General features: G+C 48.2%; 1 protein-coding gene across 2 annotated transcripts; it reads right to left on the bottom strand.

Annotated features, from left to right (window-relative positions):
* Positions 1–15,637: 15,637 nt before the first annotated feature.
* On the bottom strand, positions 15,638–19,698 carry LOC131926812 (H-2 class I histocompatibility antigen, D-D alpha chain-like). Of its 2 annotated transcripts, XM_059282441.1 has the most exons (7): positions 19,614–19,698; positions 19,145–19,414; positions 18,636–18,911; positions 16,841–17,116; positions 16,604–16,717; positions 16,394–16,426; positions 16,107–16,246 (listed from the first exon to the last, which is right to left on the bottom strand). In XM_059282441.1, exons 1-7 carry the CDS (start codon positions 19,684–19,686, stop codon positions 16,122–16,124), a joined length of 1,167 nt encoding a protein of 388 aa, XP_059138424.1. In that variant the 5' UTR covers positions 19,687–19,698; the 3' UTR covers positions 16,107–16,121. The 2 variants fall into 2 exon arrangements, with proteins under 2 accessions (XP_059138425.1, XP_059138424.1); XM_059282442.1 differs by lacking the exons at positions 16,107–16,246; positions 16,604–16,717 and adding an exon at positions 15,638–15,859.
* Between the last annotated feature and the right edge of the window lie 2,827 nt (positions 19,699–22,525).

Raw genomic sequence — 22,525 nt, 5'->3', positions numbered from 1 at the left:
AAAAAAAAGTAAGGAGTGGGGAATGTCGTTCAGTGGCAGGAAGCTTGCCAGGCCGATAGCGGTCTGTAGGTTCCTTAGACAATGGGGGAAATTTCAGGTGAAAGGAGCGTCATTTCCTCCACCCCATCATGTTCAGGTCCTCAGCCAGTGGCCTCTTTGAGGAGGTGCACCTAAGGGTCTGGCATGCTGGAGTCCAGAGAAGGGAAAGGAAGGACGAAGACTCTTGATTGGGTCACGTGTCTCATGGGCGGAGTCAGTGCTGTCCTTATGGACCTTGCCCTGTCCTCCGCCATTTTTCCCCTTTCTTGGGCCTAGTTTCAGCGTTTACAGTCTCTCTCTGGCTCCCAGGTTCCTTGAGGCTTACCCGTCACAGTACTAGGATGTGCGGGGCGAGGGTAGGGGGCGTGGGGTGCACAAGCTCACCCCAGACTCGGCCCTGGAATCCTTCATGGTCCTTTCTTGCTTGCCACATCTTACCACCTTCTCCAGCCCCTCCCCAGGTGTCAGTCTTGGGGACCCCTGTGTTCTGGTCTCTCCTTATAGCCCTGGCTGTCCTGGAACTTGCTGTGTGGATCAGGAACTCAGAGATCCTCCTGCCTCTGCCTTCTGATGGCTGGGATAAAAGGTGTTCAACAAGAAACCGGGGACCCTTTCTTTGGGTGAGTTAGATCAAACTAAGTTAGTGGGCTGAGGTGTGGTTCAGTTAGGACGCGCTCCACATGCAGGAAGCTCTGGGTTAAATCCCGGGCAACGTCAACAACTAAAGAGAAGGAAGCTAACGCTGTGATGTGAGGGGCTATGAGAGGACAGCCAGTTTTTCAGTGTGGTCCACACAGCCTGGGAGGCTGGTGAACCCGCCAGCAGCTGGGCGACTCTGCAGCCTGCAGGCTGATGGGACATTTAACTTTGCCCTGTGGGTCCCGGGACCCTCGGAAGCCGCGATGCCGCTAATGGCCGCCAGGGGGCAGCAGGACCCGGGATGGGAGCTGGTCCAGGTCCCTGCTCACCTGAGACCCTGTGAGCTTTGACTGCTGGGGAGGCAGGGGGGTGTCGCCCTTGCCCCTTCATCCCGAAGCAGTGAGGGACTTTCCCTTCAGCCCCGAATCCTCTGTTTTGTGGTTTGTTTGAGTCCTTGTGATCTCAGGGCTGAAACTCAACAGCAGAGGAAGATTTCTCCTCAAGCTTCTCCCCAGATCATTACTCAACATCACAGTCTCCAGTCGTGGAGAATCACACACACACACACACACACACACACACACACACACACACACACACACACACACACACACACAGAGAGAGAGAGAGAGAGAGAGAGGATGGGATGATGGGATGATGCAGGTCCAGAGGCTAACTATCTTATCTTGGGCTAGCCTCAGACTCCTGAAGAGCATTTCTTGCCCACCTCTGAGTGGAAACCAACATCCAATGACTAATAGATAAAAACCTTTGAAATCTATTAACTTAGTGAGCACTACCTTTTACAGACCCCAAAACTATGAATGTCACCAAATAGCATCTGAGGCTGTAGGAGGGAATCCCCAATCTTGCTGTAACCACCTCTAAAAGATTCTGTCAATGGTTTTGAACAGTGTCTTGATCTGTGGCTTTCTTTGTTCTGCTCCTATGAAAACTTCATGCAACTGCCTCCATGTTGGAACATGGGGTTTGGGGTGACTAAGTACATGGTCACTCAAATATGGCTCTGACGCTTTTCTGTCGGCTTAGCGGCTGCACATGAATCTACTGATACTTTAATTATTGTCTGCGGCCCCTCGGCCCCTCAGTCAGTGCCCCACTGGACACTCACAGGACATGGCCTGGGGGCGGGGGTTGGGTCCCGATATGTAGGTTTAAATTTAGTCTCTATCATTCTATTTATCAACAAGACTCAGGAGTCAAAGGCTGGGGTGAAAACCTGCCAGCTCAGAGAGGCTGAGTAGCAACGAGGATGAGTCTCTTCCCTCATCCCAGAACCTAAAGAAGCTCAAACTCCAGTCCCCACCCTTTCCTTCCTGTAAGGCTTTTCTATCCAAATTGCTGGCTTCTCTATGGCCAGTTCTGGTCAGCTTGTTGCTGGCACCGACCCCCAATTCAAGGTATAACTTTATTGGGAAGTCTCAGAAATGTCAGAGTGCAATCAAAATATCCCACAACATGGCTCTACATTAAACAATTTGTTATTCCCTTTGATGCTAGAGCTGTGTGTTTTGGGTGACACAGGCCAGCCAGGGCTACCCTGTGAGACTCTGTGGAAAGAAAATAAAATGGGTGAAGCTGGAGTGGCCTCTCCAGCACCCTTTCACCTCTGAAAGTGTTGAGTTCCCTTTTCTTCTGTCAATTTTCACTCTGATGCACCACAGGGAACAGTGTTGCGAGCTTCAAAGAGTAAACTGTGGGCGGGTTAACACAGGACTGAGGCCCCGCTCTGTGACAGGAACAAAGTGCTGTTTCCTCAGCCAGTGACTTCCCTAAGGGAACCCGCACCAGAGAGAACATGGCAGCTCCTCTTCAGTGCCAGGCTGGGTGGAGGGGACTGCTGGTCAAGATCTGGTCAGAGCCAGCTTCCCAGACCTGCAGAAGGTCCTTCTGTGGAAGCCACAATTCCTGGATGGGGAGCACTTGGTATGGTAACTCTGTTTCTCTCTATCTTTCTACCCAGACCCCACCCTTGACCTTTGTAGACAAGGCTGGCCTTGAACTGACAGAGATCCCCCTGCCTCTGCCTCCTGAGTACTGGGATTGAGGCCTGCACCACTGTGCCTGGCCATGACTGGGTTTGGTCACTGGTTTGTGCTTTAACTAAAAGGGCCTCACCGAGGGCAGGAGGAGCCAACTGTGTACAAGTCAGAAGCTCCTCTGGCTCTCCATAGCTTTCCTTTCTCTGTGTCAAATGGACTTGGACGCCCCTTGGACCTTCTGAGGGCCCTGTTCTGAGGTGACATCTCTACCCTAGGGAAGCTGTGGGAGGATTCCTTCAGGAATCCCTGGGAGAACTCTGATCAGGGCCATTGCTGGCCTCTGCTGCCCTCTTGTGACTGTTTGAGGTAATGCACTTGCTGCACACACCTGACCCCCTGAGTGTCCCCTCCTGGGACCCACATGTGGGAAGGAGGGAACCAATTACCACAGGTTGTCCTCTGACCTCCACACATGTGCCATAGCACGTGTGTGCCCTGCCCCCACACTACACACAATATAATTTGTTTTAAAGAAGAAACAGACTAAAACCCTAGTGACCAGAAAGACCACTCTGCTTGAGAGCATGTGTTCAGTGTCCGCAGTCAGGTGACTCACAACAGACTGTAATGCCATGTTCTGGCCTCCAAGGGGTATGCATTCTCAGACACACACCCACACAGGTCCATATATGCATATAATTAAACAATATAAGTCAGACATGGTGACACACACCTTTAAGCTCTCAGGAGACAGAGGCAGGCAGATCCCTGTTAGTTTGAGGCCAGCCTTGTCTACATAGTGAGTTCCAGTCCAGCCTGGACTACATAGTGAGACCCTGTCTCAAAAAGAAAAGAAATCAGCCGGGCGGTGGTGGCACACGCCTTTAATCCCAGCACTCGGGAGGCAGAGCCAGGCGGATCTCTGTGAGTTCGAGGCCAGCCTGGGCTACCAAGTGAGTTCCAGGAGAGGCGCAAAGCTACACAGAGAAACCTTGTCTGGAAAAACCAAAAAAAAAAAAAAAAAGAAAGGAAAAGAAATCATTAAACAGTCAAATGCCTCTCTCAGTTACACTGACCCCATCCTCTCCTGTACCCATCACTCCCTCAGTTCCTCATCAGGTTTCAAAGTCTAAATATGACTATGATGATGTCACCTCCCTGTCTTCTCCAGCACAAACTATGTCCTCAGAGTCTCCACCTTTGTCCCTCTGTCTGAGAACCCACCCACCCTGCATCTAGTGAACATCTCAGCCCAGCGTCACCTACTGAGGACTCCGTGTCCCTCCTCCTGTATCCCTGACAGTCTTCCTCTTCTTCACCCATGGCGACTCTGTCTTCCTCCAGCACAGTCTGCAGCTCTGCCTGCTGCTCCAGCCCCTCCCTCTCACACCCAGAGTTAGTCCAGGAGGAAGAGCTGTGACGTCATCTGCAGAGTGGACCCAGGATGCCTCACTTCCCATCCCCCATCTCACAGGGGAGGAGACTGGAGTGTACAGTAGGAGCAGGACTCTGCTTCCCCAGGTCCCCACTGCCTGCCTGGCTCCTCCCCTGCCAGAGTTCCCTCCAGCAGACCCTGTCAGAAGAGAAGTTGTGTGTCTGTCCCCTTGTGCTCAACTGCTCTAACTCCCTGTCACACTGTGAGGACAGATCTGTGTTGTGTGACAGACTTTCTCTGGAAAGACACACACATGTCTATTCACCTCAGATAGAGAACCCAGGGCTGACAAAGTAACCATTTCATCAATGTCCAGCTTGGTCGGTGAACCAGGGAGGTTTTATTGGGGTCACCAACAGGAGTGTGGGGGAGGGGTTACTCACAGGAGCAGGTGTTGGGGAATATTCTTTTAAGGTGTGTTACTTTTGTTTATGTTGCATTTGTTTAACTCTCTGAAGCTGTGTTACTGTGCTTATTTAATACACCTGATGGTTTAATAAAGAACTGAATGGCCAGTGGTGAGGCAGGAGAAAGGATAGGTGGGGCTGGCAGGCAGAGAGGATAAATAGAAGGAGAAACCTGGGAAGAGGGAATGGAGATTGAGGAGCCAGAGAAGGAGGAGGACTCCAGGGGCCAGGCACCCAGCTACACAGCAAGTCATGGAGTAAGAGTAAGATTTACAGTAGTAAGAGAACTGCAAAAGCCCAGAGGCAAAAGATAGACGGGACAATTTAAGTTAAGTAAAGCTGGCCAGAAACTAAGCCAAGCTAAGGCTGGGCAATCATAAGCAAGAATAAGCCTCTGTGTGTGATTAATTTGGGAGCTGGGTGGTGGATCCCTCATAAGAGTTAAGACAAACAACAACAAGCAGGAATGACTGACAGTCCACAGCATCACTAAAAAACCCACCCAACAGAGATAGCAACTTGAGAAACTTCCTCCCTGGAGCTCTCTGCACAGCTTTTAGGCAGCTAGAAGGTCAGAGAAATCCATTCTCCACAGCTGGATGGTCAGTTCCCCTCTCCCAGATTGTTATTCCTCTTCATACTGCTGGGGAGGAATCCTGGAGAGTTTCAAAGCTTTTTTTTTTTAATAAAATAGTTATATATATATATATATATATATATATATATATATATATATATACACATACACACACATATAAAATTTCCCTCCTAGAGGGAATGTTTCAACTCAGAAAAAGAAAAAAAAACCTGCTAAGAAACATTTGGACATTTCCAGCATTCAGGGCCTCCTGGTGTACAGACTGTGATCTGCTCCAGGCATCTGCTTTCTTATTCTCAGAACACACAGCCATGCTCCTGCCTCAGAGCATCTGATGGCATGACCCATAGCCTGGAAGGAACCTGGTTCAGCATGAGAATGATTTCTTCTTTTCTTGTCATCAGAGAGCCTTCATCCAGGAACTGATGGAAGCAGATGCAGAGATCCACAGCCAAGCACTGGGCCGAGCTCCAGGAGTCCAGTTGAAGAGAGGGAGGAGAGATTATATAAGCCAGGGGGTCAAGATCATGATGGGGAAACCCACAGAGACAGCTGACCTCAGCTTATGGAAGCTCATCGACTCTGGACCAACATGTCACTAAGGAGCCTGCATGGGACTGACCTAGGCCCTCTGCATGTGTGTGACCGTTGTGTAGCTTGGTCTGTTTGTGGGGCTCCTAGCAGTGGGATCAGGACCTGTCCCTGGAGCTTGCACTGCTTTTAGAAACCCGTTCCTCATGCAGGGTTGCCTCCCCCAGCCTTGATGCAGCCTCAGCGTGATGTGCCATGCTTTGTTGATTCCCATGGGAGGCCTGGCCCTTTCTGAAAGGAGACAGAGAAGGAGTGGATGGGGGCGTACATGGAAGTTGGAAGAAGGGAACAGGAGGAGAGGAGGGAGGGGAAACTTTGGTTAGTATGTAAAATAAATAAAAAATTTTAATAAAAATTATTATTTTATTTATTCTTCTCTCATACAATAAATCCAAATCACAGTCTCCCCTCTCTAAGTCCTCCATCCACCCCCCTAGATCCACTGCTCCCCTGTTTCCCTCAAAGAGAGCAGGCCTCCCAGGGATATCAACCAAACGGGGCATAACAAGATGCAATAAGATTGGGCACAAACCCTCCTATCAAGGCTGATTGAGGCAATTCAGTAGGAGGAAAAGGGTCCCAAGATCAGGCAAAAGAGTCAGAGAGAGAGCCCCCATCCCTATTGTTAAGAGTCCCACAGAGACTCCAAGCTAAACAACCACAGCATGTAAGCAGAGGACCAAGTGCAGACCCACGCAGGCCCCATTACTGCCTCTTCAGTCTCTGTGAGCCCATGAAGCCAAAATGCTTCAACCAAAAGAGAGCCTAAGGCAAAAGGTCTCCTCAGCCAAAAGGTCTCAGCTGAATGGCTTCCTTAGTTGAAGGAGTCTGACTGTTTGCCTCTGCATCCCCAGCCAAAAGACTCTCACAAAAGACCTCTAGTTTCTGTCTCCTCATACCTTATATGCCTTTCTCCATCCAGCCATATTATTTCCTGTCTCAATCTTCCTAGTGCTGGGATTAAAGGTGTGTGACTTCCAAGGACTGGGATTAAAGGTGTGTGCCACCACTGCCTGGCTCTGTTTCTCTCCTAGACTGAGTCAATCTCATGTAATCCAGGGTGGCTTTGAACTCACAGAAATCCAGACAGATCTCTGACTCCCAAGTGCTAGGATTAAAGGTGTGCCACCACTGCCTGGCCTCTATGTCTAATCTAGTGTCTTGTTCTGTTCTCTGATCTTCAGGCAAATTTTATTTGACACACAATATATCACCACACATAAAAAAACTGGATGGGGATTCTGTTGAATCTGTGGATTGATTTTGGTAAGATGGCCATTTTTACTATATTAATCCCATCAATCCATGAGCATGGTAGATCTTTCCATCTTCTTCAATTTCTTTCTTCAGAGCCTTGAGGTTTCATCATACAGGTATTTCACTTGCCTGGTTTAGTTACCCCAAGATATTTTATATTGTTAGTGGCTATTGTGAAGGATGCTGTTTCCCTGATTTCTTTCTCAGTGTGGTTTTCATCTGTATGTAGGAGAGCTATGGATATTTTTTGAGTTAATCTTGTATCCAGTCACATCGCTGACGATGTTTATCAGCTGTAGGAGATTCCTGGTAGAATTTTTGGGGTTCTCTTCTGTTTACCATGATATCATATGCAAATAAAGATACTTTGACTTATTCCTTTCTTAAAGAAATCAAGGGAATAAAACAAAAAATTGGAGGAAAAGACTAAGTCCCTTAATGAAAATCAGGAAAACCAAGAAAAAAAAAAACAGACAGTTAAAGGAAACAATAAAAGTGTTCAAGCCCTGAAAATGGAAACAGATGCAATAAAAAAAACCCACAAACTGAGAGAGTTCTAGAAATGGAAAATCTAGGTAAGCAAACAGGAACTACAGATGCAAAGCTTCACCAACAGAATGCAAGGGATGGAAGAGAGAATCTCAGGCATTGAAGATACAATAGAAGAGATACACACATCGATCAAAGAAAATGTTCAATCTAAAAAATCCCTGACCAAACATCCAGGATCTGGGACACTATGAAAAACCAAATCTAAGGAAAATAGGAACAGAAGAAGGAGAAAAAACCCAGTTCAAAGGCTCAGAAAATATTTCCAACAAAATAATAGAAACTTTTCCTAACCTAAAGAAGGAGAAGTCTATAAAGATACAAACAGATTGGTTCAGAAAAGTCTCCTGGCCATATAATAATCAAAACACCAAACATACAGAAAAAAGAAAGAATATTAAAAGCTAGAAGGGGAAAAGAACAAGTAAAATATAAAAGTAGACCTATTCAAATTACAACTGATTTCTTAATGGAGACTCTAAAATCCAGAAGGGCATGGACAGATGTGCTGCAGACTCTAGGAGGCCTCAGATGTCATCCTAGACTACTATACCCAGCAAAACTTTCAATTGCAATAGATTCAGAAAACAAGTTATTTCAAGACAGTATCTATCTACAAATCCAGCCCCATAGAAAGTGCTAGAAGGAAAACTCTAACACATGGAAACACAGGAAATAAATGATTTCATAGTAACAAAACCAAAGAAGGGAAGCATGCACACACACACACACACACATACACACACACATACAAACACACACACACACATACAAACACACACACACACACACCACCATCACCACCACCACTACCAACAACAACAAACAACAAAATAACAGGGATTAACAATGGTTGGTCATTGATATCTCTCAATATCAATGGATTCAATTCCCCAATAAAAAGACACAGACTAACAGAATGGATGCAAGAACAGGATCCATCTTTCTGATGTATACAAGAAACACACCTCAACACTAAAGATGGGCATTACCTCAGAGCAAAGGGTTGAAAAATGCTGTAGGATGTTCTGTATGGCAAATGTGTTGCTGATTAGTCAATAAATAAAACACTGCTGACTGGCCATTGGCTAGGCAGGAAGTGTAGGCGGGACAAGGAGGAGACTAAAGCTGGGAAGTGGAAGGCTGAGTCAGAGAGACAGTGCCAGCTGCCATGATGACAAACAGCATGTGAAGATGCCAGTAAGCCATGAGACATGTGGCAAGGTATAGATTTATAGAACTGGATTAATTTAAGCTGTAAGAACAGTTAGCAAGAAGCCTGCCATGGCCATACAGTTTGTAACCAATATAAGTCTCTGTGTTTACTTGGTTGGGTTTGAGCAGCTGTGGAACTGGCAGGTGAGAGAGATTTGCCCTGACTGTGGGCCAGGCAGGAAAACTCAAGCTACAAATGGCATCCAACGTGGTGGCAAGAGTTTCCACCTAAAACCTGAGAAAAGATTCTAAAACAGAGCTAAAAACAGCTTCCTAATTGTCTTTCTCAAATGAGCGGCAGCTGCCGGTTTGAGCTACTTGTGGGTTCCTGGCGTGTGCAATCGACCTGCATATGGCAGGAATTAGGCCTCTGCAAGTGGCACATTAAGCTGCATGGTGGATTTAGACTTTGCTAGTACAAAACAAAAATAGAGGTTTTTGGGCTACACGCTGCTTGGATAAAAGCATAGACCCACGATAGCTCCCAGAGCTGGTGGAATACCATGGCCATGTTGGGAAGCTGAGGTGGGCGGAGCCAGCAGCCACAGCTGCTGCAGTTTAAAGCAATAGATTCACAATAAGACAGATTCAGATGTAATAGTTTACAATGTGTGTAAAATATACGTAGGCTTGAAAGAGGAAAAAAAAGGTGATATATACAGTTATATAAACAAATACATAGTTTTAAAAATAAAGTCTTTAAAGAGACAGTAAAATTAATATAAAAATAAACCACGTGAAGATGAATATTACACAGAGAATCTGGATTGTGTTGTCTTTGGGATTTTTAACTGCAGAAAAACATTTGATCGTAAAAGATGTTGAGTTAAACCAATATGTATATTTTAAAGATACCTTGGGGCTGGAGAGATGGCTCAGAGGTTAAGAGCACTGGCTGCTCTTCCAGAGGTCCTGAGTTCAATTCCCAGCAACCACATGGTGGCTCACAGCCATCTATAGTGAGATCTGGTGCCCTCTTCTGGCCTGCAGGGGTATGTGCAGACAGAACACTGTGTACATAATAAATAAATCTTAAAAAAAATAAATAAATAAAGATACCTTGACTTTAAAATTTGGATATAAAGATATGTTGCTTTGGAAAGGAGACTCTGCTTTTGTTCCCACAGAAAGCCAGAGGCTATGGATTTGTTCCAGATTAAGATACATCAGGTTTGACCAGCCAAGACCCCCTGAAACGTCTCCGATGACACCATGGCCCAGATGATCCAACATCTAGAATGGTTTGAAGGCATCTGGCTCAGACAATACAGCCTCATGGACTATTCCATAATTCTAAAATTTTCTTTGTTTCCCCATAGGATACAGCGCCCCTCTCCAGCAGGAAGAAGTAAGAGAAGCTACGCCCAAATTCCTAAATTATATGTAATTTTACTTTGTTAAGTTTAAAACCTTCCTTTTGGAAAAAAAAAAGGGGGGGGAAGTGCTGTGGGAAGTTCTGTACGGCAAATGTGTTGCTAATTAGTCAATAAATAAAACACTGATTGGCCATTGGCTAGGCAGGAAGTGTAGTATGGACAAGGAGGAGACTAAAGCTGGGAAGTAGAAGGCTGAGTCAGAGAGACACTGCCAGTCGCCATGATGACAAACAGCATGAGAAGATGCCGGTAAGCCACGAGCCATGTGGCAAGGTATAGATTTATAGAAATGGATTAATTTAAGCTGTAAGAACAGTTAGCAAGAAGCCTGCCACGGCCATACAGTTTGTAACCAATATAAGTCTCTGTGTTTACTTGGTCGGGTTTGAGCGTCTGTGGGACTGGCAGGTGAGAGAGATTTGCCCTGACTGTGGGCCAGGCAGGAAAACTCTAGCTACAGGAAAAAGACATTCTAAGAAAATATACCCAAGAAGTAAGCTGGGATAGCTACTCTAATACTTAACAAAATAGACTTCATCCAAAATTAATCAAAAAAGTTGAGGAATATTAATATTCACCAAATTCACTTAATATTCACCAAAGGAAAAATCCACAAAGATGATGTTTCAATACTTAACATCTATGCCCTGAACACAAGGGCACCCACATTTGTAAAAGAAACATTACTAAAGCATAAACCATATATTGACCCTCACACATTAATAGTGGGAGACTTCACTGTGACCCCACTCTGACCAATGGACAGGTCAACCAGATAAACACTAAACAGAGAAGTACTGGAGCTAACAGACATTAAACCAAATGGACCTAGCAGATATCTACACTCTATTCAAACACAAAAGAATATACCTTCTTCTCAGAATCTACCTCATGGAACATTCTCCAAAATTGATCACATATTCTGACACAAAGAAAGTCTCAACAGATACAAGAAAATAGAAATAACCACCTGCACCCTTCAGACCACCACTGGTTAAAGCTGGATTTCAACAACAACAGAAAGTCTACAAATTCATAGAAACTGAACAGCTCTCTACTGAATGACTACTGGGTTAAGACAGAAAGATATAAAGAAATGAAATTAAAGACTTCCTAGCACTTAATGAAAGTGAATGCAAACATACCCAAACTAATGGGACACAATGAAAGGAGTGCTAACACGAAAGTTCATGGCACTAAGTGCCTACATAGAATAATTGGAGAGCTCTCTTACTAACAACTTAACAGCACACATGAGAGCTCTAGAACAAAAAGAAGCAAGCACACCCAAGAGGAGTAGCTGGCAAGAAATAATCAAACTGAGGGCTGATATCTATAAAATAGAAACAAAGAGAATAATACAAAGAATCAATCAAAGAGTTGGTTCTTTGAGAGTGTTAACAAGATAGACATATCCTTATACAAGCTAACTATAAGACTGAAAGAAAATATCTAAATTAGCAAAATCAGAAATGAAAAGGGGGACATAACAACAGACACTGAGGAAATCTAAAGAATCATTAGGTCATACTTTAAAAACCTGTACTCTACAAAACTGAAAAATCTAAAAGAAATACACAATTTTCTTGATAGATACTACTTGCCAAAGTTAAATCAAGATCAGATAAGCAATTTAAATAGACCTATAATCCCTAAGGAAATAGAAGCAGTCATTAAAAGTCTCCCAACAAAAAAGTCCAGGGCCAAACATTTTTACCCAGAATTCTACCAGATTTTCAAAGAAGAATTATTATCTCCAAGACTCCTCAAATTATTCCACAAAATAGAAACCGAAGGAACATTGCAAAAATTATTTTATGAGGCCACATTCACCCAGGTACTCAAACCACACAAAGATACAACAAAGGAAATGAATTACAAACTGATTTCCCTTATGAACGTAGATACAAAAATACTCAACAAAATACTTGCAAATAAACATACTGAAAGAAAAAAACCCACATGATCATCTCTTCAGATGCTGAAAACAGCTTTTGAAAAAATCCAACACTCCTTCTTGATAAAAGTCTTGGAGAGTCAGGGATACAAAGGACATACCTAAACATAATCAAGGCAATTCACAGCAAATCTACAGCCAACATCAAATTAAATGGACAGAAACAAAGCAATTCCATTAAAATCAGGAACAAAACAGGGCTGTTTACTCTCTCCATATTTGTTCAATATTGGTTTGGAACTTCTAACGAGAGAAATCAGACAACTGAAGGAGATCAGGAGGCTATAAATAGGAAAGGAAGAAGCCAAAGACTGATTCTAGCCGGGCGGTGGTGGCGCACGCCTTTAATCCCAGCACTCGGGAGGCAGAGCCAGGCAGATCTCTGTGAGTTCGAGGCCAGCCTGGGCTACCAAGTGAGTTCCAGGAAAGGCGCAAAGCTACACAGAGAAACCCTGTCTCGAAAAACAAAAAAAAAAAAAAAAAAAAAACAAAAAAAAACAAAAAAAAAAAAGACTGATTCTATAGGATCTTTAAAACTTTGCTCAGATGTTACCCTCTGAATGACACCACACTGAACATGTATCTTTTTTTCTTTTTTCGAGACAGGGTTTCTCTGTGTAGCTTTGCACCTTTCCTGGAACTCACTCTGTAGACCAGGCTGGCCTCGAACTCACATAGATCCGCCTGCCTCTGCCTCCCCAGTGCTGGGATTAAAGGCATGCGCCACCACCGCCTGGCCTGAACACCTATTTAAACAGCGTCCTTAGGGCAGGGTGGATGGCTGAGATGCAGAGAGCACCTTCTGCTCCTGCCCAGAAACAAGTTCAGTTCCCAGCATCCACACCTAGGGGATCTGACACCCTCTTCTGACCTCCAAGAGCCACTCTGATGGATTCCGTGAGAAATGTCCCCATAGTGTTGGGTAGTTGAACTTTGTTCCCAAGTTGGTGGTGCTATTTGGGTAATGGTGGTTTAAGAAATGTGGCCTTGCTGCAGGAAGTATGTTACTGGGGGAGGGCTGTAAGAGTCAAACAATCAGCCAGGCGGTCGTGCGCACGCCTTTAATCCCAGCACTCGGGAGGCAGAGGCAGGCAGATCTCTGTGAGTTCGAGGCCAGCCTGGGCTACAAAGCAAGTTCCAGGAAAGGCGCAAAACTACACAGAGAAACCCTGTCTCGAAAAACCAAACCAAACCAAACCAAACAAAAAAAGAGTCAAACAATCTGCTTCCATATTGCTTTCTCTGATTCCTGTTTGCAACTGAAGCTGTGAGCTCTCAGCCTCCTGCTCCCCCACCATGCCTGCAGCTCTGCCCTGCTTGCCTGCCGTGATGCACTCTTATCCACTGGAGCTGTAGCCCAAAGAAACCCTTCCAAATGTTGCTTTGCTCATGGTGTTTTATTACAGCAACAGAACAGTAATTAACACAAACACATAATTAAAAAAATAATTTTGAGATGGTGTCACTATGTAGACCAGGCTAGACTTGAACTCACAGATATCCACCTGCCTCTACTTTGAAAGGGCTAGAAATAAAGCATGTATGTGCCAGCATGCCACACTAAAAAATATTAATACATTTTTAAAAAACAATAACTCTTTGCCCTGTTCCTCTCCCCTGTACTCTGGACACCTTCCCTTCTGCCCTCCACCTCCTGACACAACCTGTCCATGTTTAGTCCCTTCCAGGAGACCAGCAACATTTTATAACTTCCCAGTGTGTCTTAGAAACAGGACTTCCATCTCACATCTGGAACAGACTCTGTGGGCTGATCACAATGGACACTGCTGTGTCCCCTGCATGACGAGTGGATTTTCTCCACCCCAGATGGAGACAGTGACAGCTGACCAAGGAAAACATCCATCTAGGGTCAGCTCACTGAATCCTGAGCTCACTGGTCACTCACAGGAGCCTGGGTGAGTCAGGGATAACCACTGAGCTGTCCACCCCAGTGTGCATGTCACTCACACAGCTGCATCACTGCAGTCCCCTGCACAGCTCCCAGCAGCTCCACTCAACAGTCTCCTCTCCCTCAGGAACTGCAGCTGGTTTAACCCTGAGAGGGAAGTGCTACATTGTGTCAGCTCCGGGAACCTGTAGCTTCTTGTGTTTCCTGAGCCTCATCAGCTCCTGCTGGCTCCAGCAGGGACGTTTCAGTCTAGAGGAGAATTCACACACTCACCTCCCTCTTCTACAGAAGCTCCCTTGATTAACACAACCTCAGGCCAAATGCTGGTGTGTGGAGTGCAGCACCAGGTCCCCTCACACTGAGGTCAGAGTCACCTGAGTTTTCCCTCAGCAAAGCCCTCCCTCCCTCTGCACCTGCCTTTCTGTCTTTGATCTATGATCCTATTTATTTTTATTCATTCATCAAACATTTATTGGTTCTGAATGTCTGCTAGGTCCCAGGCACTGGAAGTCACCATCCCTCACAAGACAAAGATGGCTGCATCGTGACAGAGACTGTCACCTTCTTGGTCTTCAAACATCTCAGCTAAGCTCCTGGACTCCTGACTGGAGGTCACAAAGCTAGAAGAGAAAACTGCAGGGTACAGAACCTGGAGCAGGGGTGAAGTAATTTCCATCTCTGGAGTTCCAACAATCTATTTTATAAAAGGTTCATTAATTTTATGTTTGAGTGTTTTTCTTGGCTGTGTTTGTACCATGTGACTATCTGGTGTCCACAGGGGCAGTGGAAGCCATGGAACAGGAGTTATGGATTGTGTGAGTCACGTTGCAGGTGCTGGGATCTGAACCCAGGTCCTCTGCAAGAGCAGCAAGTGCTCTCCACCCCTCAGCCAATTCTTCAGTCCTTGGGATCATATCTTTTAAATAAACTTAAATCTCCAGTCGACTCAGCCTGTAAATTCCTGAGTCACCACTGGGGGCAGCACTAGGATTCCCAGAGCCAGGGAGGGAGAGGGGACCTTGGGCAGAACACAGATCCAACAGGACAGAACTGAGATGAGACTCAGTGGATCCCTCCTCTCTTCCCATCCTACATCCCGGGTTAGATTCTGAAAGATGGGAAAAAAGGAGAGAACCTCCAGGGAGGGGCCTGGAAGGAGGCAGGAGCTCAGGAGACTGAAGTTCATCCCCTCAGTCCACAGTCTCCTGAGTCAGGGACCTAGTTGGGCCTTGGGAGACAAGGATGGACAGACACATCTTAATGTTGTCACTCAGGGACCCCAAAGGGGGATGAGACAGGCACCACTCACAGGGACAAGAACAGGCCTAGTCCTCCATACAAACTAAAAAGACAAGAAATAAACAGAGAAGACGGGGTGAAGAGCCATGGCCAGGTCAGAGCCCAGTCTGACCTGTCACAGCTGCCCTGGCTGTTCACAATCCTGGGGACAGGACAAGGCTCTGTCATCCCAGTGTCCCTGTGATCACAGACTCTCAGCATGTGGTTCAAGTGATGAAGAGAACAGAGCCAGGGGACAGAGCTGAGGAGTGACCATGTCACAGCCATCAATGGACTGAGCTCCACCTGGGCACAGTCCTGTTCACACTCAGCTCCCACAGCCTCATCTTGTCCACCAGATACACACAGTACAATGAACACAGATTCTGGAAGGTTCTCCACACTGCCATTTATTTCCTCCACAAGCTCTAAGTATTTCAATCATTTAATTTACCCGCCAATCAACCTGTCAGATCAAGGACGTGAACAACCAAGTTCACATTCAGATTCTTATTTTCAGTGGGGAGTCAGGGGCGGCAGCACAGGGCAGCATGGAGGTGACAGGATGGAGATGTCCCCTCCTGTCTGCTGGACCAGGAAGGTTGTCTGTGGAAGGGAACAGGGCAGCAGGGACAGGGTCCTGGTGTCCAGGGGGGGGCTGGGCTCCCCAGTTCTTCACATTGAGCCCATAGGGTGACAGGGAACATCAGACACTGTTGCTGAGAGTGAACTGGGGGGCTCAGGACGTCACATGAGAGACCTGAGCCCATCATCTGTCACTCTGTCAGGACAGGCAGCTGTCTTCACGCTACAAACAAGAGTCATGAACAGTCACTGTGAAGACAACATCCCAACACCCACCACTCACTCAGAGGGGATTCTGGGAGTCCCTGAACCCAATCATGTCTACATTGCCCCTTCCCAAATCAGTCCCCAGAGTGTCACCTTCACAGTCTTGGAGAGACACTTCAGAGCTCTGGGCACTGTCCCTGCCTGGGGTAAAATTATATACAGTCACAGGAAGGTGAAAACATGGCCTCTAGAAGATTTCACTGGAGGAGGTATTATGGGTTGGCAGAGCTCCCCAAAAACTCCAGCTTCACCCCAGGGCCTCAGGACAATCCCGCTGCCCGCACTTACCTGGAGCTGGAGCATAGTTCCCTCTCTTTCCACCTGTGAGGAGAAAAGCTGTGAGAGACCAGGGAAGACCCCGACCCTAGGAAGGTTCCAGAACTGACAGCAGACCCAGGTTAGAGACAGGAGCAATGAGGGGTGTGGATGTTTCCCATTAATGAGGCAGAGCACACTTCTAAAAGGGGCTGAGAGAGAACCAGACCTGCCCTTTCCTACCTGTGTTTCTCCTCCTCTTCCTCACAGCCACCACAGCTCCAATGATGGCCACAGCTCCAAGGAGAGCCAGAACAGCAATGATCGCCGTGATGGGGACAGCGGACTGAGGAGGCTCTGGGAAGGGAAGGACAGGAGGGGAAGTTGAGGGTCATGACCCCAGCTCTCAGCCCTGACCTCATGGTCTACAGAAGGCTCCAGCTTCCCCTGACCCCAGCTCTGTACCCACACCCTCCTTACCCCATCTCAGGGTGAGGGGCTCAGACAGACCCTCATGGTGCACATGGCATGTGTATCTCTCTTCCTCCCCAGAAGGCACCACCACAGCTGCCCACATCTGGAAGGTTCCGTCCCCAGAAGGTCTGGTCTCCACCAGCTCCATGTCCTGAGTCAGTTCCTCCCCATCCCTCTGCCAGGTCACGGAGATCTCAGCAGGGTAGAAGCCCAGGGCCCAGCACCTCAGGGTGCCGTCTCCTTTCAGTAGGGGGTGATGGGTCACATGTGCCTTTGGGGGATCTGTGTGGAAGATTTAAGAAATCCCACAATTAACAAGATAAGCAAATCTGCAAAGACAAAGTTAAACCAATGATGACACTAAACTGTGTCTGTTTGGACAATTCTGTCATCACACTAGTGACCTCAGATAGAGCTGGTCCCCTCATCACAGAGCTGCACATTTCCCTGGGGGACTCAGTAGCTAAGAGGGAATCCACATGAGCCAGCGGGTCAGCGTGGTCTTCCTCATGTGATGTTCTACAGCATTAGTTAGGTAGTAAGAGAATGAAGGAATGGAAAATAATTAATTTAAAGGTTATTAATTCATATCAAAATAAGAAATCAGGTACAAGGGCTCCATGAAGGGTGCCACCAACTCCTGCTGCCACCATTGAGGCACAACCACTGTGGCCATCTTGCTGACCAGCATAACTGTCTGTCCAGTGAACAGCCATCACCAAAGTGTGCAGCAGAAATGTGGTGAACCTCTGATACTCAGCCAGAGAAAATGACTCCCCAAGCCCTGCCTCTGGGGACAAGATACAAGGCATTGTCACCAGGACCCCTGGAAGTGTGCTGTGGAGCCCAGTGCAGCACTCCCTGGGACACAGCGGTGCTCACAGGGGTGTGTGGATCGTCCCTGTCACTCCTGTCCTGGAGCTGCAGAAGACCCTGTCTCTGAGGAAGTTCAATTCCTAATCCACTGGGACAACACTGTGACTTGTTGGGGCTGAGGGAGAGCAGGAGGCTCTGGATGTCAATATGGCAGAAAACAGTCTAAGCTCACAGGAACCTTTCTAGTTTAAAGGAAACACTGTCTTGTCTAATTATCCAGATTAGCAGTTCCCCTGGCTCCTGTGGAGACGGATACAGATGATAATAAAGGGGGAGACAGAGAAACAGTATCACCCCAGTGAGGGTAAAAAACTGACTAAAAGCAAAATAATATTAGAGAGAGAGAGACAGAGAGAGAGAGGGGGGGGGGAGAGAAACTTCCACAATTTAGTATTTGTCCAGGATAATCCATAAGTGTTCACGTGGCCATTCTGGGAATAGAAGTAATTGGGGTGTGAGGGATGTAAACCTCACCCACAGGAATCTGGGAGGATGTATTCTTTGGAAAGTTCTAGAAACTGTGGAACCAGCCTAGGGTAGGGGCGTCCATGTCTCCCATCAGGTAAAGGAGACTTCCGGTCCTGACGTGTAAGGCTGACACACTCAGATGACAGGACTCAGTTTCCACAGACCCTGGTGTGGGCAGAGACCCCGGCCTGGGAGAGGCCATGGCTGACAGCGCCTGCAGACTGCAGGAGCCACTGTGGTGATGTCGGGATCTCCTCTCCTCCTCCTGAGACAGATTTGCAACTGTCCAGGGAGAAGGCTGAGCCTGGGGTCAGTGCGGTCCCTGCCATGCTGGATCAGGAGACCCAGGGACACTGTCTGCCCTGAGACAGGGGCATGACCCCAGCTGAGGGGTTTCTTCTTCCTCAGGACTGAGCCCAGCCCGAGGCAGAGGGAGGAGCTGCCCGTGGCCCTGCACCTGTGCGCTGCAGCGCGTCCTTCCCGTTCTCCAGGTATCTGCGCAGCCACTCCACGCACGCGCCCTCCAGGTAGGCCCTGTGTCTCTCTGCAGCACCAGCCTGCTCCCACTTGCGCCGGGTGATCTGCGCCGCCGTGTCCGCCGCCGTCCACGTCGTCAGGTCGTCGTTCAGGGCGATGTAATCGCGGCCGTCGTAGGCGTACTGACGGTACCCGCGGAGGAGGCGCCCGTCCGACTCCACGTCACAGCCGGACATGAGCTGGATGGTGTGAGAGCCTGCGGGACCCCGCGGTCAGCCCCGCCCACCCGGGGGTCAGCCCCGCCCACCCGCCCCGCGGCCCCGCGGCCCCGCCCCGCGGCCCCGCCCACCTGCGGACTCCTCTAAACCGAAAGGGAAACTGGGTTCGGTCCTCGACTCTCCTCCCGAACCTCGGACCCGGGACCCGGGGTGACTCCGGCCCGTACGCAGGGACGTGGAGGGGTCGTGACCTCCGACCCGCGTCACTCACCGCCCTCGCTCTGGTTGTAGTAGCGGAGCGCGGTCCTCAGGTTCCCTCGGGCAATCTGCTCGTTGCTCTTGGCTCTCCGTGTCTGCTGCTCCCAATACTCCGGCCCCTCCCGCTCCATCCACGGCGCCCGCGGCTCATATCTCGGGGTCTCCGCGTCGCTGTCGAAGCGCACGAACTGCGTGTCGTCCACGTAGCCGACTTCCATGTACCGGGGCTCCCCGAGGCCGGGCCGGGACACGGCGGTGTGGAAATACCGCATGGAGTGCGAGCCTGGGGGCGGCGCGCGGTGAGACCCCGACCCTCCTCCCGGACCCCGGGCGGGTGCGCGGGCCGGGAGGGGAGCAGGGCGCGGGGCTCGGGACGCGGTGGAGAAGGGCGGGGGTCTGGCCGGGCGACGCGGGGACGCGGCTTCCCCGGGGCCGCCCCCGCCCTCCCCGCAGAGTCGATTCCCTCCCGACCCCGCACTCACCCGCGCGGGTCCGGGTCGGGGCCAGGGTGGCCGCCAGCAGCAGGAGCAGCGCGCGCGGAGCCATCGCCCCCATCTGGGATCTGGGGCGTCTGAGTTCCGCGGGCTGCGTGGACTTTATAACCCGTGACCGCGGCGACGCTGATTGGTTCTCCGCGATCTCGGCACCCAATGGGGGTGAGAACAGGACACTTGTCATCAGTGTCCGGGCAGAAGGACCCGACCCAGGTCAGGAGCTGGAGAAGTGAAACTGGGGACCTGGGGATCCCCAGCCCTGGGCTCCCACCCCAGACCTCACCGCCTGGGGACTGAGACTTTGCTGAACCCTGTGCTGCGGGACGGAGCGCTGTTTGTCATGGTGTCTCTGAGCCGCCTAAGGACAACTGCTCCTCAGGTTAGTCAGGATGAATCCTAAGAGCAGGAAGTTTCCAGGTAAAACACACACAACACTTAAAATGAATGTTCACAGAAACAGGTGCTGTCGGAGTCCTGGTGACGGTGCGGGGCTGCCGTGGACACCGTCATCGGGAGGTAACTGGAGTTTTCACAGTTCTGGTCAAGCACTTTTGACACACAGTGTTATATGTGACTCTCTCCGTGCTGGAGTCCCTACTCACCTCTGCTTTCACTTTCTACTTCTGTTATGTGTGGCTGGGATTTGAAGACATCAACTCAAAATCCACAGAAACAAAAAAAATTAATAAATTTAATTTTTCTCCGCACTACTCAACAGGGATGAAACCTCAAATCCCCAGTGAGTACCTCTGCCATGAGAATTACCTCTGCCCAGTGTCCACCCTGCACAGGCCTGAGGAACTCAGGAGCCAACTGTTATCAGACCCGGGGCTCCACAGACCTGTGACATTCATCTCCCTCATCTCATCAGCTCATAAAGTGTGAGCGAAGGTCAGAGAGAGAATGAGAGGTCACAGGTTATGTAACTTCCACCACACCATCATCATTATTCTGCTTCATGATTAGTTACAGTTCCTCTCTCACTGTGATTTATTCACTAAAGCAACTGTACCATGGCAGTGTGTGGACACACGGAACCGTGGTATGTAGACAGGGTTCAGTGCCCTGCTGTACTTGGTCTCCACCAGGGTCTCTTCCCAGTGGAGAAGGGGGTCTACTGTGCTGAGACAAAGACCAGGTCCAGACAGACATCTCAGGACTATGGAATAAAGATCCGTGTAAAACACAACCACCTGGAGCCACAGATGATCATCTGAGAAGAAACACTGGGAGTCTGAGTGTAAGCACCGGGCTGTGAAGACAGGATCCTGAGTGAAGAGACAAAGTCTCTATTTACAGATGAGATTCCTGAGCATCAGGTTTGGCAGTGCGAGCTGCCCCCTGCAGGTGAATGCAGGAGCCTGGTCTCTGTGGAGACTGGTGCTTGCAGGCCAGTGCCTCTGCTTTACAGAGAAGCATCTCTCCACTGCATCCCCAACATGCTTGTTTGTTGCCACTGTATTCCCTTTTTGGGTTTTTTTTTTTTTTTTGGTGGGGAAGCAGGGAAAGGTAGCTGTCTGGTCTCTGGGACTCCGATGGCTAACTCTTCAGTGGGTAATGGCTCAGTTTCTGGTCTTTATTGCAACTGTATCTCTGCTGCCGACCGCCACTGCGCCTGGCTGCCTCTGCGGCCCACCGCTTAATTATCTATCTTATCTTGATGAATCTAAAGTTTTGCATCTAATTTACCTTCTATTACAACTCAGGAAAACTATAATTATAACTATTTACTCTTTTTTTGGGGTGGGGTGGGGGTTTGAGACAGGGTTTCTCTGTGTAGCATTGCACCTTTCCTGGAACTCACTTGGTAGCCCAGCCTGGCCTCGAACTCACAGAGATCTGCCTGCCTCTGCCTCCCGACTGCTGGGATTAAAGGCGTGAGCCACCATTGCCCGGCCTCTATTTACTCTTAAACTCCATCAAAGACCCTAGAAGGGTGACATGTTACCTAATGACAGGGACATCACAGTCACCCAAAGTTCCTCTGTAACATTAGGGTATCCATCTTTGGCCTATAGGCCTATCATGTCTGACAGACATACCTGTAAAGCAGGGGATTTTGAAGGACTGTCCTACCTTGTCTTGTCAAAGTTTGGCAGTCAACTTTCTTGTGTCCTGCTTGTCCAGTTTGGACAGTAACTGTTAGCAATTGAAGCAAAGGTAATTTCTTTGCCCACACGGGTAACTTTTGCCATAAAGGAAACAACTTCATACAGAGTTTCTTCAATGCCCATGATCTTTTTTGGAGTATATTGGTGATGCCAGGAGCAGACATGTCTCACTGTCATGAAAAGTCTGTTATTAAAACATTTTAAGTATTTGAAGATTACCTATCTATCTGAAATATATCTTTGTATACCAAGAAATCCTAACTAACATGACTATAAGTTTGACTATTATAGATGAATATTTTTTTTGTTTATTTTTTTCAAGACAGAGTTTCTCTGTGTAGCTTTGGAGCCTGTCCTGGAACTTGCTCTATAGACCAGACTGGCCTAGAAATCACAGAGATCTGCCTGCCTCTGCCTTCACAGTGCTGGGATTAAAGGCATGTGCCACCACTGCCTGGCCTTATTAAACCACATCCCCAGCTCTGTGATGTGAGTGTGTATGTGTGAGTGTGTGTGTGTGTGTGTGTGTGTGTGTGTCTGCATGTGTGTTGTGGGTTCAGGTTACTGGGGATTGATCCTAGCGCCTTGAGCACGTGAACAAAGCATCTTACCACCAAACGATAGCCCCATTCCTTCTTGTAATATTTTTAATTTAAATTTTTATTCTATATGTACCAGTGTTTTGCCAGCATGCACATATGCATGTGATGTAGACAGAGGCCAGAAGAGTGTGCCGCGTCCCCCAGAACTGGAGTTATGCGTGGCTGTAAGCCTCCCTGTGGGTCCTCT

Source organism: Peromyscus eremicus, chromosome 16_21, assembly GCF_949786415.1.
Source record: "Peromyscus eremicus chromosome 16_21, PerEre_H2_v1, whole genome shotgun sequence".
NCBI classification, from domain to species: domain Eukaryota; kingdom Metazoa; phylum Chordata; class Mammalia; order Rodentia; family Cricetidae; genus Peromyscus; species Peromyscus eremicus.
This window is presented reverse-complemented; position numbering and strand designations above follow the sequence as displayed.